Here is an 18,883-nt window from a genome sequence, read left to right on the forward strand (position 1 = left end):
GCAAAGACCAACCTTCCTGTACCTTTTGAGGTAAAGACATAGAGACAACACTGTCCAGTCAGATGTTTGTGCACTAAATACCTTTCAGTGCTCATTTTGGTGATGATGTAATCCTAGCAGCTCAAAATGTGAGGCACTTTTGAAACACATTACAGGAGGCAGCATGGTAGTCTTAAGACACTGTCATGCTGCTTTTTAAAACAGAATTGTTCTGAAGTTGTACGAGTTCAAAGTGCAGAAAATGACATATGCAACATTTTGTAGCTCTTGCAATACGCTTGCCTCCCAGATTATATTCAGGTAAGTAAAAAGAAATGACTGCTCAGAAGAGCTCCACCCTTGCTCTCTTAATGGTCCTTTGCTGAAATCTAAAAAGGTGACGAACAGTGGATGCAACTGTGTCTTTTCCTATTTTCAGAGCCCAAAGCTGCGATTGCGGTACCGTGACCGATGCTACCGAACCCATCAGACAGTAAGACACAGATAATGGACACAGACAGCTGAGACACAGATTGTCAATTCCTAGGCAGGAAGGGAAAACCTCTTGCGTTTACGTGGCTCCATCGCTCAGTTACCAGCGGAGCCGATAAAACAAGTAACGTCTTCCAAGTTGAGCGAGCCGGGGTTACTTGTGGTGAATTAAGTCCCTCGTTTGAAAGCGAGCCGGGCCGGCGGAAGGCTGCCTTTTGTAGCTTCACTTCCACCCTCTGTGCCCCGACAGCGCGCCCGGGCTCGGAAGCCGAAGCCTCCGGAGGTTTGTGAGGGGTAGCCCCCCGTCCCGGGGGATCGCGGATCTCTCTCTGTCTCCCAGCTTTGGGCTGCCGCGGCGGAGCCGCCGGGGCTGCGGGCACGGGCAGGGGGGTGTGTACGTGTGTGTGGAGGGGCGCCCCGCGCTGCAGTACCGCGCCTGGCCGCGCACCGGCAACAGCCCCCCGCGGCGCGGCGGCCCCGGCGGGCGGGCGGGCGGCCGGGAGGGCAGGGCGGCGGCGGCGGGCGGGGCGGGGCGCGGGCGCTGCGCGGCGGGCGGCGGGCGGCGCGGGGCGGCGCGGTGCGCGGCGGGCGGCGGGCGGCGCGGGGCGCTGATGCCGCGCGGGGCCGGGCGCGCCGCGGGGCGGCGGGGCGCGCAGGGCGGGCGGCCACGGGGCGCTCGGCCATGGGGCGCGGGATGCGGCTGGCGCTGCTGCTGCTGCTGGGCGCCGCCGCCGCTGCAGGTGGGTCGTGACCGGCCGCGCTCGGCGTTCTCCGTCCTCCGCGGGAGCGCGAGGGGGATGCGCGTGCGGGTACGGGCGGGCGGCGGAGCGTCCGCGCCCGCGGGGCACACGCGCGCCGGTCTCCGCACGCACGTGTCCGCACGGCCGCGCTCCCGCCTGTACCTGCGCCGGTGTGCGCGCGCGTAGGGCGGGGTGCGCGTGTGTCCGCACGTGCGGTGCCGCCGGTACGCGGGGCGCGCGGATGGCTGTGGAAAGGCAGGGGCCGGGATGCGCGTCCCCCCCGCGCCCCGCGCCGCAGACAAAGACGGGTCCGGCCGCACCGCGCCGGGCCGCCCCTGCCCGCGGAGCGTCCGGCGGGGCGGCGAGGACGGGAGGGCTCGGGCCGGGGCTTCGGGGGGTGCCGCGGGAGCGGGGCCCGGCTGCCGGGCGCTGCGGGCTCCGCGGGCGCTGGTGGCCCGAGTCGTCGGGGTGCGGAGGAAGGCGGGCAGGGTTTTCAAAGCCCCTTCCCGCAGCATAAACACTTGGCGCTCAGAGCTGCCCGCAGCGGGGTCCCGCAGCAGATACACTCGGGCATAAACAGTTTGCGTAACGCTTCCTCGGCCGGGTGCAAGCCGAGTGCCAAATTTATTTTTTTAAAAAGAAGAAAAAAAACTCTGATGGGGAACAAACATTTAATCAGGCACAAGATATAAACGAAACATCACAAGGCATGTGTTGCTAAAATGCTTAAGCAGGAAGCATATGATTTTCCATGGATGTTTTCCCAGGTGAGTCATGATATTTGCTGCATGCTCTTACTCATTACTGAAGGTCCCAGTCCGGTGGCATGTGCAGTAGATGGAATGGGAAGATTTAGTTGGGCAGATGCATTAAGTGCAATAAGGAAAAGAACCTTTTCCAGTGCTGTGTCAGAGCAGTTGTGAACTTGTGACTGCCAGCATAGAAATCTCTATGCTCTCAGTTTGTCCTTTTACTGAATTGCTGTGGCAGCCAGTGTTACACTCGAAAGCTGTCACTTTTCATAACGTGAAGTGCTCTGCATCGGTCATGCAACTCTTTTCCAATTCGAGTGAAAACAAACACCCTTTCAAAGGGGGTTTCCTCTCCCCCCTTTCTGCCCCTGGGACCCACGTCTGTGTGCCAGCAGCATTTCTCAAATCCTGCTGAAGCCGAGGTCGCTTGCCCCAGATGTGATCCCGGGTGAGGAAGGGACCCTCTATGCCTGGCCCGAAGACAACTGCAGTCAGTGACCGTGCATGACCAGGGCTGGAGCACACCCCGAGCTGGGAGCAATCAAATGCTCTCAGCTCCCGGGGTCTGACATGGGATTTTGTAGCCAACCCCTCCCATCTGGGCTCAGGCAGAGCCTTGTCCCTGCCCTGAGGCCATCTACGACAGCCCTAACACCAACTGCAGTCACAGGGAAACCTCCCATTGACCAGGTCCTCCTCCACTGCATTCCTGGAGGCAGCAGTTTGGTGTGCAAAAAACAAAAGGACTTGATGAACACAAACAGTAATCTCAACCTGTCTGATGGTGCTGACTGAGCCCTGCCCTTCCTACCACTTCCCAAATCTGCTTTGCAATCCCACAACTGAGGGAACCGCAGTAAATGTTCATCTATTTGTGTAGCGGCCAACTGCACTATGTTACACGTAGCCAAAGAATCCAGGAAAGCAGCCAAAGACATAAATTAGGCCAACTACTGGCTAGCCTAACTGATAATATGATAATAGCACTTAACTTACCTACCCCTCAGGAGAGCTACGCAGGTTAGTTAATGTTTATAAGGCTTTGAAAAGGATGTTCAGGAGTTGTAAGTGATATTACATTGACCTTACAGTTCTATTTGTTTACTTTTCTAGAGCAAACGTATTCTGCACAGTTACTATAGGTCACATCCAACACACCTTTACCAGCACACTGTAGGAAGCTAACTTGACTGAGCATTTCTTGTTCACTAAGAACTTCCCAAGACTGCTTACCCAGTGAAATCCAGAGACTGGATTCAGAAGTGCCTTGCACTGGGTGCATAGCAAGCAGGGGTCCACATCTGTTCTGAGGATATACTATAGAAAACCTGTATAGATTTTTAGCCTTGGTGGTAAAAATGGTTTTTATCCAGGGTGCTTCTTGAGGAGCGGGAGAAGTGGGGGATGCTGTCAAGGTTGGAAGGCTTAGCACTGCTAGTGCATGATAGAGCTTAATTGCAACGATGACACTGTAGGCAAAAGCTGAATAAGCCCCAGAGAAAGGATTTATTGGATGCTAAACTGAAATGACCTTCAGACATAACAAAAATGCCAAGAAGACATTAATTGGTGCACAAAGCTGACTGTGTACGACTGGCCTGCTGAAAAAGAAGACATTATGAACCTCAGATTTTTTGACCTGCACACATCCTAGTCAACAGGGTTTTGTTTTTTTTTATGTTAAACAATTCACCAACTACCACTTTGACCACTTTATACATTCATTAATAAAAAGTTGGAGAGCCCCAAATCAAGCATTCCTGCACCAAGAATTACATTGATTATGTGTGAGTGACATGGTTTCACAGCAAAGCCCATGGTGATTTTATTTTTCTTTGACTCTGTAACTGGATTTTAAAACTGACAGGACTTCCAGAAAAGCTTGAACAAAAACCACAGAGCCTCAGCTGTGTGGCAGCTTGCCAGCATAATTTCAACCAAAACTTTTTTTTTTTTTTTTTTTTTTCCCTTCTCTTTACACACACTAGCAACAGCCTTTCCAAACTTAAGCGGTGCTACAATTAAACACTGATGTCAACAGCAGTTTCTGATTGTGGGAAGATTTGGGGTAGGGATGGAGTGGTGGGAAAGGAGGTGAAGACTTGAGGTCCTTGCTGGCAGGTGATACTCCTGAGCGCTCCACACCCCTGACACCCGATGTGCTGCACCCTGGGCTGGGTTGCTGCAGTGCTGTTCCCCATGAGTCTCCTGGCCTCGTGGCAGCACGCTGCCTTGGCGGCAGCTTGCCTTTCTTCTGCTTTTCTCCGCTTCCCCAGGCCCACCCGGATCTCCTTGGAGGCCTCGGGGCATGGGTGGCATGGCTCTGGAGCCATCTGAAGGCATCTCCGGTGCCCCGGCGCGGGAGGGCAGGGTGTACTCCTCTCTCCCCCTGTGTGCTGCGCGCTCTGCATCTCTCGGTGGGTAGGGATTTTCCCAAGTGCAGGGAAACCCCGAAAGGTTTGGGGTGGGTTTCTCTTATAGGCGCACCGAGCAGCACAGAGGGGAGAGCTGAGCAGCGGTGCCCCGCTGTCGCACAGCCCCTCCAGGGCTCGGTGGCTACCGGCGACACACGGCTTCGGCGGGGACAGCGTCCCGCGGGCCGCGCCTGCTGTCACTGTCCCCACCTCGGGAGCCGCCTTCAGCCGCCGCTCTCTGCCCCGCAGGTCTGGGCGGCGTGGCGGCGGCCAGCAGTCCCTGCGAGAAGGCCTGCAACCCTCGGATGGGCAACCTGGCCCACGGGCGGGCGCTGCGCACCGACACGTCCTGCGGCCGCCGCGCCGCCGAGCCCTTCTGCAGCTACAGCGAGGACGAGCAGCGGCGCTGCCGGCGCCCCTCGTGCGGCCGCTGCAGCGGGGCCCGGGCCGGGCTGGCGCATCCCCCCGCAGCCATGGCCGACTCCCCGTTCCGCCTGCCCCGCACCTGGTGGCAGGCGGCCCAGGACGCGTCCCGAGAGACCATCCGCCTGGACCTGGAAGCCGCCTTCTACTTCACTCACTTGATTATGGTCTTCAAGTCGCCCAGGCCGGCTGCCATGGTGCTGGAGCGCTCCCAGGACTTCGGCGAGACGTGGAAGCCTTACAAATACTTTGCTGCTAACTGTTCGGCCACCTTCGGGCTGGAGGATGATGTGAGGCAGAGAGGAGCCATTTGCACTTCCAGATATTCGAGCCCCTTCCCCTGCACTGGAGGAGAGGTAAGTCTGCCTGGGCTGGGCCGAGAAAGCCCCTGCTCCGGCCCCATTTCTCTGCAATCTCTGCGCCCGTGTTTACGCTTCGTGTTTCACTACACCAGCATCTCCATCGCACTTATTTCACGAGGCGAATTAACGTAATTCATTCCTAGGTGATGTAGGCACCGCCCTGCCTCTTGCTTTGCTGCCTTCGTAGTCCCTCTCTTTTCCAAAAAATTCCTTTCCTTTCCTTTCCTTTCCTTTCCTTTCCTTTCCTTTCCTTTCCTTTCCTTTCCTTTCCTTTCCTTTCCTTTCCTTTCCTTTCCTTTCCTTTCCTTTCCTTTCCTTTCCTTTCCTTTCCTTTCCTTTCCTTTCCTTTCCTTTCCTTTCCTTTCCTTTCCTTTCCTTTCCTTTCCTTTCCTTTCCTTTCCTTTCCTTTCCTTTCCTTTCCTTTCCTTTCCTTTCCTTCCCTTCCCTTCCCTTCCCTTCCCTTCCCTTCCCTTCCCTTCCCTTCCCTTCCCTTCCCTTCCCTTCCCTTCCCTTCCCTTCCCTTCCCTTCCCTTCCCGTACCTTCCCTTCCCGTACCTTCCCGTACCTTCCCTTCCCTTCCCTTCCCTTCCCTTCCCTTCCCTTCCCTTCCCTTCCCTTCCCTTCCCTTCCCTTCCCTTCCCTTCCCTTCCCTTCCCTTCCCTTCCCGTACCTTCCCTTCCCGTACCTTCCCTTCCCTTCCCTTCCCTTCCCTTCCCTTCCCTTCCCTTCCCTTCCCTTCCCTTCCCTTCCCTTCCCTTCCCTTCCCTTCCCTTCCCTTCCCTTCCCTTCCCTTCCCTTCCCTTCCCTTCCCTTCCCTTCCCTTCCCTTCCCTTCCCTTCCCTTCCCTTCCCTTCCCTTCCCTTCCCTTCCCTTCCCTTCCCTTCCCTTCCCTTCCCTTCCCTTCCCTTCCCTTCCCTTCCCTTCCCTTCCCTTCCCTTCCCTTCCCTTCCCTTCCCTTTCCTTTCCTTTCCCCTGGTGTGCTCCGCTACACAACTCAACCTAGGCACGTGCTGCTGATTCCTCGGGAACGCCAAAGGGAATGTCACTCTAGACAGCTTTCTCCAGATCCTGCAGTACTGTGGTTTTAGGGTGATGCAAATCAGCCTGACCAACATGCAACTATGTAAAAATTAATAGTCACCAGATTGACTTTTAATAGTGACTTCACTGAGAAGCTGGCGTGTAACCAGCCAACGTAGCTACTCGCCACACACTGAAGTATGGTTCCCATAAACCAGGTTAGCCAGGTAATTTTAAAAATTATACCTTGTCTTCTTTTTTTCCTGTGCACACTTATATGACAGGAACTTGGGAAAAAAAGAAGGAAAACATCATATTTGCTAAGAAGAAAAATATACGTGAAGGTTGGATGATTTTCAGTGTCAGAAGCAGCAGATAACAAGCGATGCCTTTGGATGCTTTACCAATAATGCCCTTCCCAATGTGCAATTCCCCGGTGCTGGGGAGCTTTCCCTGGGAAAAGGGAAAAGGTCCTGGCCGTGGGACCGCGCTCCTGTGTCCCCCGACTCGTGGGGACACATCCCCGGTCACCAGCTCCGGACTTTAAAGGCTGCTCCCTCTAGTGGCCTAATTTCATGAACTTTTCTGAAAGCTTAATCAAAATTCCCCTCTGACCTAACACAGAGAAAGGATAAAATCCGGTTAGTGAATCAGGAGATCACTTACATCATTGTAGTTTCTGCTGAGAACTGCTGTGAGGTGAAAGCCCGATCCTTGAGGACCAGCATTCATGTTGAGAAAAATCATGTGTTCAGACCCCTTTGCAATCATTTGTGGTCACCTCTAGCCATGCTCTGGCTAGGAAGCCACTCTGCAGAAATACTGAGAGCTGTTTTTCACTAGGGTGCATCTGTTAGCTGCATCTCACGAGGCAGCTGATGTCTTGCTCTAGGAGAAGCTGTTCCACACTCTCACCTGCTGAGAAACAAGGATCTCCAGACCTGTCAGACAGATCCAGGGTGACTATTCCATTACATTTTAAATCAGATGGCTGCTGAGAAAAAATGTTATCTTTCTTTTCCTGCCACCTTTTGCTTGTGCCCCCAAAAAGCTGCCTAAACTTCCTTTCAGAGTGCAGTATATAAAGGGGCTTACAAGAAAGGTGGAAAAAGACTTTTCAACATGGCCTTTTCTGACAGGACAAGGGGCAACAGTTTTATACTGAAATTGATTTAGATTGGGCATAAGACATTTTTTAATTATGAGGGTCATGAGGCACTGGCACAGGTTGCCCAGAGAAGCTGTGGATGGCTCATCCCTGTAAGTGTTCAGGGCCACGTTGGATGGGGCTTTGAGCAAGCTGATCTACTGAAATACATCCCTACCCATGGCAGGAATGTTGGACTCGATTATCTTTGAAGGTCTTTTCTCAGCCAAATAATTCTGTGGTTCTGAATCAGGACTAACTAAAAAGTAAGACCTACAAAAGGAAGGATGCATGTACACCACTGGGAATTTCTCAGGCCCTCAGTACTTGTGCCAGACTCTGGGTCCCACCACCTGAATCATAAAGTTATGCCAGCCTGCGATGGAGGGCAGGAGAAATCCCCAGCTCTTAGGCCAGCCAGTGGGACTTCTCTTGGGTATATGATTTGCAAGCTCATTTTCTTATCTTTTCAGGGATTTTTACTCAGGGATGAGAAACCCAGGGCATCCTACAAGGCAGTATTTGCCTCACTGGTACTAGGTCCTGTGTTGCTAGCATCCTGGTGCAGTTTCCATTGTGGTCACTGCACACCAGGATGGGGGCTGTGCCTGGAGAGAGAGAACCTGTACAAATCCCAACCTTGGGCAAGCTCCCCTCTGGGCTGGTGCAATGTGGGGACAGTAGAATCAAGGTCTGTGTAGAAACAAATGCCTCAATGTCAATGTCAAATGAATGTCTCAGGAAGAAAAGTAATTTGGTGGTGTTTGATGCATCTGCAGTAGCATGCTGCAAAAAGAGACTATGTACAGAGCCTGCTCCCGTGGGACCTCTTCTTTTGGCATCACTTTAGTCTGTGTTATTGCAAAGAAGCTATAAAAGCCAAGAGTATTTAATTGTTCCAAGTTTTAAACAAATATTGCATCCAAGGGGCTGGAGTGTAGAAGATTTTTCTTACAAGGTACACTTCAGTTTCCTGCACTTAAACACTACTTTTTACCTGCAGAGTAATAGCAGCAGCTCTCCAGATGGCAAGCCTGCATGCTTAGCAAATATCACGTTTAATTTATTACAGTGTGCTGCATTCCAGCAATTACTAGTAGCTGCCAATAGCAACATGTATCTGACCTGAAGAAACACCAGAGTTTTGTGTTCTGTTTGGAGTTATGTTGTGCTTTACTCCCACTTTGGTAGCACCTAATTTCAGACATATGGAAACGGTAATTTCACTTGAAACAGTGGTTTCAAATATGCAGCCATCCAAAATGTCCACGTCTGAAGGGTATTACTCATTTTCTTTAAAGCACAACTACAAATTCTGTGAGTGCCACTGGATTTCTTTTTTTAGATTTCTTTTCAACTGTGATGTAACAACTGTAACCCGTGATCCAAACCATGTGTCACCCCGTCTGTACGCTGCTTTCTCGCACTTCAGACATTCCAATGCCACATGTGCATTTCTGGGCTCGGCACTAAGGGCTTGCAGGATTTTGCAGGATGCTGGGGTCTCTCTGTATGCTGCTGGCGGCTCACTCACTGCTGTCTGTCCTCTTGGATGAGCAGTTTGTCTCAGGTGAGGCCTCAGGTGGTGGTGACTCACCCCAAATATCACTGGAGTTTGGCACAGACCTATGGCTTGTTGGGCTGGGGGTTTCTGGTTTTGCCCTCTGTAAAAAACAGGCGGTGCTGGTCCACCTGCGTTTCTGCTGATTGTCATGGTGCCTGCAAGCCACAGTTCAAGGCAGCAGTGTGAAGAACCCCACAGCACTCAGGGGCTTAGGGCCCATTTTCAGTATATGACCTGTCTTAATTTGGGTCAAAGGTGTATCTGCTCCACTTTTTTTAAAAAAGTAAGATCAGACTTTTTGCGTTCTCATCATCATGAGTCATTCCTTAGATGCCTACTTCAACTCTTATGACAAAAATGCTCCCTCATCAGAATTTGCCATGTTGTTGATCTTGAGGAGATTTACGATAGTGTAGAAAACAAGCTGCCAAGCCTCTAGGTTCATTTCAAAGACCCAGACCTCAGAAATGCTGAAATGGCTCTGAGAGATGCCTTTCATCCTTCTGTAGCAGAGTGGCTCTGGGCTTGCCTTTGCAGTAGTGGGACTGGGGTGTGATGGAGAGCAATACTTTTGGAAGGCAGCACGGTGCTGCAGTCACCTCAGCTGGGTGCCACCTCAGCAGTGGGAACCAGACATTATGTCACACCATGGATGGTCTATTGATGGGTAGAATCACCTCACCAGGTGACATGGCAGGTCCCTGCTCTTCTTTGCTTCCTGTCCCTAATGCTGCAAGTCCAGAGGACATGGTTATCTCTGATGTGGATGCGGCTCCAGCCTGAGGCAGGCAAGAGATGGAGGATCCACAGCTCAGTGGTGGGATTAGGAAGGAAAAGACAAATCTGGGCAAAACTGCCAAGCAAAGAGGTTGAAGGCTGTACTGATGTTTGGAACACTGCATTAAAATGCCCTAGGTTTGGTCTAAATGGTTTTCTTGGTAGATGTGAGCCTGAGCCACAGGTCATCATGTGTCCAGAGACCTCAGGGGCTCTGCTGAGCTGAGCTGAGCCCCATATCAGGGCAGCCTGGCTGCAGTCTGGCCTCATGCAAAGAAGAACCACTATTTCAACAACCAGCAAGGTAGTCAGTGATTTCTTTGCAGGTATACAGAAGTCAAACTAACCAAATGAGCCTCTCCTCAGTACAGGAGGAAGAAAGGACGCAGATGGTGGGTGCCCATCTCCTCCCCTGGCATCCCAGCCTTGGTACAGCCAAAGTGGGTTTCCAGCAAGCTTCAAGCATCTGTCTGTTCAAGGAGTTGGATTTGCAGCATTGCAAAGGGGACACATTCCCATGTCAGGGAATAATTTCAGATCAGCTGCTGCAGAGAGGTCATTATAGGCTTCCCCTATGCTTAATAAAGTGAATTAATTGTTTCACAACAGCAGTTTGTTTAGCATAGGCAGAAACCTCTAAATGTTAGCCTTGTATCACCAGTGTTTTAAGAGAAAGGTATGGCCAAGTTTTAGCCTGAATCATACAAAAATGCTGCAAATTATGAGTATTTTTGTTGGTTTTCAGGGTGTAACCCTTCAGCCACATTATTGCAAGGGGAATCAGAACTGGATTCACCAGCCAAACATAATCTGATCTAAGTAAACAAGATGCAGAAATAAACTCTTTCAGCTTCATGCTCAGACAGGAGTACTAATTTTACTAGTATGCATAAAAAGCTATTTTCCCTCCCATAGTTAAGATCATATTAATATTTCCTTTTCAACACACTAATCTTAAAATTATCCTTGGCTAGAGGATCACTGTTGAGGGCTCATCCACAAGGGGCCCTTAGCAGATGTTAATTCTTCAGCTGTGAGTGAGAGTGACTGTCCACTCTGCAATGCAATTATCTCATTCACTTTACATTCCCATCTGTGGTCAATTCAGATTAGCTCGCCTGAGTGTCCCCATTTAGACAAGCTCCAGGATAAAAGGGCTTACTGAAGCAGAGTCTCCTTGACAAGATTTTAGTAAATTGGTAACTTATTTTAGCGTTCATCTATTCAGAATACTGCTAATAAATCACTTGGGGACCTCGGCTATTGTTGCTGTTTGCTATTTATAGAAGAGGCATATTTGCAGTTTGACTATATTCCAGCAACAAATTCTGACATGCTTTTTAACTTTTGAAACATCACATTACCACTGTTTTGCTGTGGGATGCATGTCCTACTGAGCATTTTATTGATCTCGTGCCTTCCGTAGCGGAAAAACCTTCATGTGTTTTGCCTTTCTCTGTTACTGCATGCAGCCTGCCTCTCTTCCTTGAGGATTTGGACACCAGTCCTACTGGTTTTACCTGAAATTAGCTGCACAGAGCAGAAGTAAATTGTGTATTTCTACTCAGAAGTCTGACCATGACAGACAGTGAGTGGTTGTAACGCTTGCTGCTGAAACAAATAGGAGTTAAGGACGGTCAGTAGCTTTTATTTTTTAGTCCTGATTTTGGGTTGTAGAAACTTCTGCCTGGTTGGGTTTTTTTACATTTTAGGCTCAAATAAGCTTGGTTTTCAAGTTTATCATTGTTGTCCTTAACTAAAGCTTCATTTTTATTGTGCTGTCCTTCAAGGATCTTGTGGGTAACAGATTTCAGTTCAGTCACTTGCAGGTCTCCGCAAAGAACCTGGGCAAATATGCAAGAATAACCTCAAAACAGCCTGGGATGTCAAACCATTGAGGGCTGCAAACATCTTTTTTAATTGTTCTGTGCCACTGACATCTGCACAGAGAGAAAACAAAGGCCCAAACTGATAAGAGGGGTCCTGGCAGGCATTCAGCAGAGCTCAGGACATGCCTAGCTGTGAGGACACACCTATGGAAGTATGTTTTCAAGTCCCTTCTCTACACTTTATAGAAGTGCACTTTGTAGGAAAAAGACCTCTTTAACAGCATCCTCCTGGTCATCCTATCTTTGGAAAAACACAAATTGTTGGGCTCTGTTCAGAAATGCCGTGTGCAAAGGAGAGGCTGTTCAGCTAGGGGTGGTTTGGGTGATGGCCAAATCCTGTCCAGCTCTTCACATTATATCACTAAAACTAGCAAAACATCGGGACCACTGTTTCATAAGCACAAGAGTAATGATTTATAGGGGAATAGTTAATGGGATGAAGTAAATGAGGCTAGGCTGGAGTCAATAGAATTTTATAGGAGCCTAGAAATCCCAGGCTGTGGCAGCTGGCAGTAGCAGCACACCAGCAGGGCACCATCTCACACCAGCCACCTTGCTGATGGCTGTGGTGAAATGCATCCCTTGGTTTGTTCCTCAAGCTTTCCTTCCTGCAGGGAAGCCCACCTTCCCAAGCACTGTGGGGTATTTCCAAGCCACTGCAAATTTCCAGCAATGGAGGAGAGGAGATTTGCCCTTTAAATAATGGGGCAGAAAAAAGTGAATCGGGAAGTGGGGAGACTTTAGTTTAGCTTTCACCTGTGTCTGGGAAGACAAGAGACAAGGGTCATTCTGGGCACATGTGAAGATGAACCTTTGGTCTCTGACAAATTTTACCATGAAAGATACTTCAGAGCTCAGTCACTGCAGGGCTGAGCAACACAACTGTTGTTTTCAGGGCACTAGCACCTGCCTTTAAAGTTTTCTCTCTGTGGAGTACCAGGCATGACACTGCCAGACCTGTGGGCCAGGTTGTGGCAAATCCCTCCCCTTCTCCCACGGGCCTTTCCAGAGGAGTGACATGTCCCGTTATGAGGCCTCCTGGATGCTCAGCATCTCCGAAGGACAAGGGCTTGTGAAGAGCAAGATGCTTCTCCAACCTGCCCCATGATCCTCTGCACTATCTCTCCCATTCCAGCCAGCCCATAGGATCGTCTCCTTTTCTTCCTGGGTTTCCCAGTGCTTTTGGCACTTGGGGGTTGGCCCTCTGCTTGGCCAGCTCTTGAAATGCAGCCGCCTCTGGGATGGAGCATAGCCAGTGTTTAACAGTGCATATCAGCAGTCCCCCATTTGGAACAGCAAGTTTCTAACAACTGCTTCTGGATCGACCTTCAATTATAGCTAAAACAAATTATTCTTTGGAGGGAGCTTGACCAGTCTGTGAAAAGGGGGATATTGTAGGCTGCCAACAGCAGGAGGGAATGGGTCCCAGGGCTCCAGGAGACCCTTTCCAAACTTCTTATGTAGGACGTGAAGAGCACTGTACCCACATGACACAAGAGGAGTTTGGGTAGGCAGAATTTAATTCTCTAAATTGGCATCTGGCCTTGTTAGCAGGACTATTGCTTCCCTTGAGAAAAGTGCCACGGGATTTTAGCGGTGCCTCCAGAGCCTCTCTTCAGGCACTGCACCCCACTGCTTCATTTCACACTTCATTTTTGGCATGAAGAGAAGGCTAACTCACTTATTCAGCTCCCAGTTCTCTGGCTGGAAAGGACTGCCATGTTTCTCTTTGGGATTCCTGGATACAACTGGTTACACGGGAAGCGTGTAACCTAAAGCAATGTATTGACGTGTCTGAGAAGTTTTGGATCAAAAGCTCGTTTGAGATTAATTGCCATGCAACAGTGGGTGTTGGTGTGAGATACCCAGTCTAACAACATGCAAAATCCTACACAAATGGTGAAGTTCTCAAATTCTCCATGGGTAACATTTACAGGAGGAAAAGAAGTTAATGTCCAGATCCCAGTTCACTAGATGCATATTCTATGAGTCTTTTGCCTCAGTCTCTCTGCAGCATCCCTCATTCCAGTAGTCAAAATCCATAGCTATGGGTTGAAAAAGGGGTGCATTTTCTTGTGACCTTTTTGACAGTGTGTAGTTACATATAATTCTGACAGGTGTTCTTTTTCCTAGAATTAAGTGTAGCTCATGGTAGCTGGGTAGCTCAAGCAGACAGTCCTATAGACACAAAGCCTTTTCATTATAAACAAGAGCAATTGAAAAATATTCATGGAATTTTGCTACTCTTAGGCTGAAAGAAATCCCCTTGATCCTTAGTACCATTGCTGTTACTGAAACACTAACCTGCTGCCTTTCAGGCTTTTGCAGTGGTGTGTTGTGCTCAGAAGCTGTTAAAGAGGTTATTCTGCAGCTCTGGGGAGTGAGCCAGCTTTTCTTACAGCCCTGCCAATGAAGAAGCAAGTCCAGTCCTTTGTCTGACTCTTTGGAGGTAGCTCCAGGGTTTTTTTGGTCTTCCATATGCACAACAGGTACTGCCAGCAGGCTAAGGCTGAGAACATAAATCTTTTATGGGGATAGGGAAAGGAGGGGGATTGCTGGAGGGAAGAGTATTTAAATACCATCTTTCTTGCTGATGGGTCAAAGGACTTCATATCATCAGCTGAGATGTGCTGGTTCATTTTCCTGACTGGGCTAGCGCAACCTTGGAAATGGTGATTCTAAAGATGAGAAAAAGGCAGTAATTGTTTCGCTTGATAGTTCATAGCCAATGATATCACACATCTGGAGGGTTTTGTGAGCCAAGAAACTGAGGGTTTCTATCTGTTTGATGAGCAAAAGCAGTGGTTAAGCAAAATGGAGCCATTGTGGAATAAATTATCAATTATTGGAGAAGCACTATTAACCAGAGATGAAGAAATCCAAGAGGTTTGAGCTGTAGTGAGATCTTTCTGATAAGAACATTACTTTTGTGGTCACTGACTGCATGAAAACAGGAATGACCTAGCAGTGTTTCATTTTCATCTAATGAAACTGTGATGTTGAATGTTGAAGAAAAGCTGAGAAGATGGCTCTCATCTGGCTGATTATTGCCAGAGATTTCAAGGATCCTGTAGAAATCCCAAGAGTCTTCCCTAGCTCTCCTTGTGCCTTTTCCAGCCCCTCAATGCTGCATGTGGGTTGGAGCTCTTCCTGTACAGCTTCTTGCTTTTGAGAATGGCAGAAGAATGCTTTGAGTTTCCCAAAAGATAAAAGTTACCTTGGTATAAATTAATTTGGGAGGGCTGATTATTTGAAATAGCTGGATTTTTCTCCTGAAGTCTTTGTAAGATTGCATAACTTTTGGATGGTGAGGTAAGGGATTATTTGCCTTGATTTATGTGCTGTGAAAGACTGCAGAAGGGCTGGAGGCATGGGCCAAATGCTTTTTTATGTCAAATTACATGAAGGAGCCTTGTTAATACTGCTGCAGGAATGTCATTTCTCCTGCACCTCAAGCAGCTCAGGGACTGCTGGTGGTGGTACACAGTGGGTTTCTGTCATGGTTGCTCAGGGATGTTGATGGAGTGCCAAACACTGTGGCCTGCAAGACTCCAATGCTCAGTGTGGTCTTAGTGTCTCTGATGGTCTCCTCTCTGCAGTGGCAAGGCAAGTTTTCCAATTTCTATTGCTGTTTCACCTCATCCAGGTGATGCTGAAGTGTGTACCATGGGGGTGGTCAGACCTCTCCACAAGAAAAAGAGGCTCTTCTTCCCTGCAGTCCACTTGGTCTGAAAGGCAGAAAAACAGAGAAGTGTTTTAGAGGACCTGCCCAGCTTAGGCTGATGAACCTTCCACGCCATGTGATGTATTTGCAGCATCTACCAAAAGCAGATCTTGTCTTTTTTTAGCCTAGGGTCATTGCAATGAACATAGCACAGAGATGCAAATTAGTTTCTCTCCTAAAATCCTGTTGCTTGGTGTGGTAATATATGAAATAAGTGTGTTCTGTCAGTAGAAGGTACCAGCATTGTGGCTTTATCAGCCTTCTTCACAGGGGGTGGTAGTCCAACAGGCTTGATTTTGTGAAGCAATGAGATTGTTTTCTTAAAACTTTCAGGAGGTTAACATCTTTAAGGTGTGCCTCCAAAAGGTGGTTGAAGTTAGACAGTGGTTTCAGAAGTTTTTAGAGTGGGCTGATGGGCAGAGACATGGATACACATGCAGTGCAATGGCATAGGGCCCATTTCTGCAGGGAACTAATTTTGCAAGCAGAATATTCCTCTGCAGACACAGCTGTCCCCTCCAAGGAAGAGCCAAGGAGAGCCTGGCAGATTTTGACAACTCTGAAGCAGGAAATCCCAGAAACTAAAATACTGACCAGGAGGGTAAATGCTAGCATAGAGTTGCACCCTTGATACTGAAAGTGGGAGACAAAAGAAGCTACCTGCAGAGTCTGTGTCTCTCTCAGAAGGCATATGAGGGCAGGGAACCTGCTGGCTCTTGGCAGCACTAGGTCTGGTGTTTAGACTGTGCATCTGACAGTAGTTGTGCCTGAGCTGCTCCTGCTGAGAGAGCCCTGTTAAACCAGGCAGCTCCTGTGTCTGAGGCTTCCCACTGTAAAAAAAAGATCCCCAAAGGTGTCAGGGCAAGTAGGACTGTCCCTATTCCCCAGAGATACCAAATAAGATTCATTGCTGCAGCTTGAGTCTCGCTGTATGGCACAAGCCTTGAAAGTCAAGCCATCCTCACATGAACAGTAAGACAGCCTCACCTCAGTCTTCCCTGCACGTGTTGTGGTGTGAGAAGTTTAATTACTCTTTCCTGGGAAGGCACAGGGGGACAAGCACAGAACAGAACTCCAAGGTTCCTCTGCAGCACTGAAGGTCACTAAGCAGGGGTGTAGGAAAGAGGTATGAGAACCAAGGGGGTGCACCTGACTGGCATTGCATTTCTTGCAGCTAAATTTACATCCAGCTCCATCAATCGTGTGGTGATGATAAACTTATTGCTCCTAGTACATTTCTTGTGTGGGAGTTGGAAGCAGACACTATGGCAGGTCAACAGTTGGCACACATACTGCATCATTATTAATATTTTCAGTTACACATTTCTACAAACCTGTATTATTGCTCCCTGGGAGCTTTCCATAATGTTTACCAAGAGAATTAACTACTTATAACTTTTACATCTACTGATCAGGAAAGCTTAATTGCCACAATAAAATTTCCCTGCTAAGCTTCTCAGGACGTGACCAGCCCAGGCTTTGGGCAGTGCCTACAGGAGAGTTCCTGGGTTGGGCTGGCTGTGGAGGGAGGTGCAGGGGGATGGGGTGCAGTGGCTGGGGGATGGCAGAGGTGCACCATGCAGCAGATATAGCATGGACTATCTCAGCTTGTGCCAAAGTCTGAAGTGACAGCTGAGGCCTGTGAGCACAGGCAGATGTGAGGCAATGCTGGGCACACAGCTGGGGATCCAGAGACAGGGGCTTGCTTTCAGCTCAGCTCCAGCACCAGGCAAGGGGCTAACCTCAGCTGCTTGTTGTGCTTGAGAGAAATTTTTCAGGAGGTAAAGGGCTAAGGTCCTGGATGTGCTGGCAGAGCTCCACCACTGCATTTGCTGCTGTTGAGAGTCTTGTCCAGACACTAAATAAATCAGATCACTTCCAGTGACGTGGAGATTCCACAGGGCCCCAGAATACAGGCCAGTTAAGCACATTTATTTAGTGCCTACATACCAAGAGTCACTGCAGCCTCCTAATGCAAACTTTAATTTTTCTGTTAAACACTTACTTAGATATCATACACCCTTTTGTAAAGTGGTGCACATCCCTCATTGCTTTGGCTGTCTATCTGGATAAACTGGATAAAAAATGCAACAAACTTTGCATTCTTTTTATCCATACTGGGTTTTTTTCATTTTCTCCTGTAAAATGCATTGAAAGGGATAAATCTACCAGCAAATACCAAATAAACCAGTACTGATTTTATCTAATGTCCCTGAGCTAATTACATGAATCACTAATATGGATGTCATTATTGTAAAGTACTTATGGATACATTTTCATGCATCCAGGTCAGACAATACGGGGTAGAGTTCATCAGTCTCTTTCGGAAAGAAATCACACATCTCTTCATGCAACAGTACCACCCTGGTTTTCATTTACAACCAAGTAAAAATGTGGTTATGTTTTTCATATTTGTTTATTGCTTTTATTTCTGAGTCTTCTATTCATTTGTTCTCTCTGTTTGTAATTTATTGGTGTTGCCATTTCATGAACCATCTCCTGCTGCCTTCCTGGCTGAGGCCAGGCTCCCAGTTGGAGGTTGAAGTGTGGCTCCTCTGGCTGGGTGCAGGGACCCAGGGAACAGGCACATGCACAGCAGCTGCTGGACCCTGCGCAAAGCCTCTGTAACTGTGCCTGCTCCTGGGGGTCTGTGGGGAAGAAACTTTCTGTGGATCATCCATGTCTCTTGAATGTCACAGGCATTTGTATCCCAAGGATCCCACTCCATTGCTCTGGTCATTTGCATCTTGGCAAAGGTCCAGGCCTTTGCAGCTGCATTCAGTGGAGGTGGGCCTGTGACTCATTGCGAATCCTTTGCTCCTGGTAAGCCTTTCACTGGGTTTGTTGACTTCCTCGGGCAACTTAGACTTCACAGCATATTTTGTTGCTGTCAGAATCATCCTTTAGCATTTTCCTTCCCACTGTAGAGATATATATATAAAGATGTCCTTCCATTGCCTCTCACATGTAAACATATTAGGGTACTTCTTGCAAAGGGACTTTATTTATATATCAAGGTCATTGTGGTGCAAGTGGTTACTTGAGTGCACCACGTCTGTGGATGCTGCTTTATTTATATACAAGGCTATGTTACTGCATTTGTGGAATGGTGAGGAGCTCAGGCTTCTGCTGCCACTGGAACTTGTGAAATAATCAACGGAGCAAGAGTTGCTCATGGCAACCCACAAGGAAATCGAAATCCCATGGAAACGTATTAGAGGCTGTGTAATGATGTGACCAAACTGCAGACAGCTGCAGTGGTCTGGCTGAAGAGCAGAGCATTTTTACTTTATGGCACGTGCAGGGTACTGTGGGACAGCTTATCCACTCCTGCTCTCTTGGAGTGGAATGGGCTTCCCATGGGAGTGGAGTGGGCTCCCTCCTGCCACCAACATGCATCGCACTAAGGGTCAGGGGAACCCAACCCTCTTGAGGCATGGCAGTGACATTCAGAAACTCAGAGACGCTCAGATTACAGCTCACTCAGAGAGTGCAGACTGCAGCTCCTATTTGGCTGTGTAGAGACCACCACCCTGCCAAAAAAAAAAATCTCTGTGCAACTTTTAAACCGCTCTTCAATTGATGTTGCTTTATGCAAAG

The 18,883-nt window shown here is 48.9% G+C and overlaps 1 protein-coding gene across 5 annotated transcripts in view; it reads left to right on the forward strand.

The window, feature by feature from the left end:
* The first annotated feature begins 349 nt into the window (after nt 1–349).
* NTN4 (netrin 4) overlaps nt 350–18,883 on the forward strand; it is a 48,498-nt gene continuing 29,964 nt past the window's right edge. The window contains exons 1-3 of one of the 5 annotated variants that reach the window (XM_086887691.1): nt 1,113–1,211; nt 4,240–4,380; nt 4,627–5,156. In XM_086887691.1, coding sequence (XP_086743817.1) covers nt 1,154–1,211; nt 4,240–4,380; nt 4,627–5,156 — 729 coding nt within the window. In that variant the 5' untranslated portion in view covers nt 1,113–1,153. Of the gene's footprint in view, nt 755–1,096; nt 1,212–1,615; nt 1,979–4,239; nt 4,381–4,626; nt 5,157–18,883 lie in introns of those variants that run through there. The other 4 variants (XM_086887692.1, XM_086887695.1, XM_086887693.1 and 1 more) reach the window with 4 other exon arrangements.

This window comes from Cyanistes caeruleus, chromosome 4, assembly GCF_971803275.1.
Source record: "Cyanistes caeruleus chromosome 4, bCyaCae1.hap1.1, whole genome shotgun sequence".
Classification (NCBI taxonomy): domain Eukaryota; kingdom Metazoa; phylum Chordata; class Aves; order Passeriformes; family Paridae; genus Cyanistes; species Cyanistes caeruleus.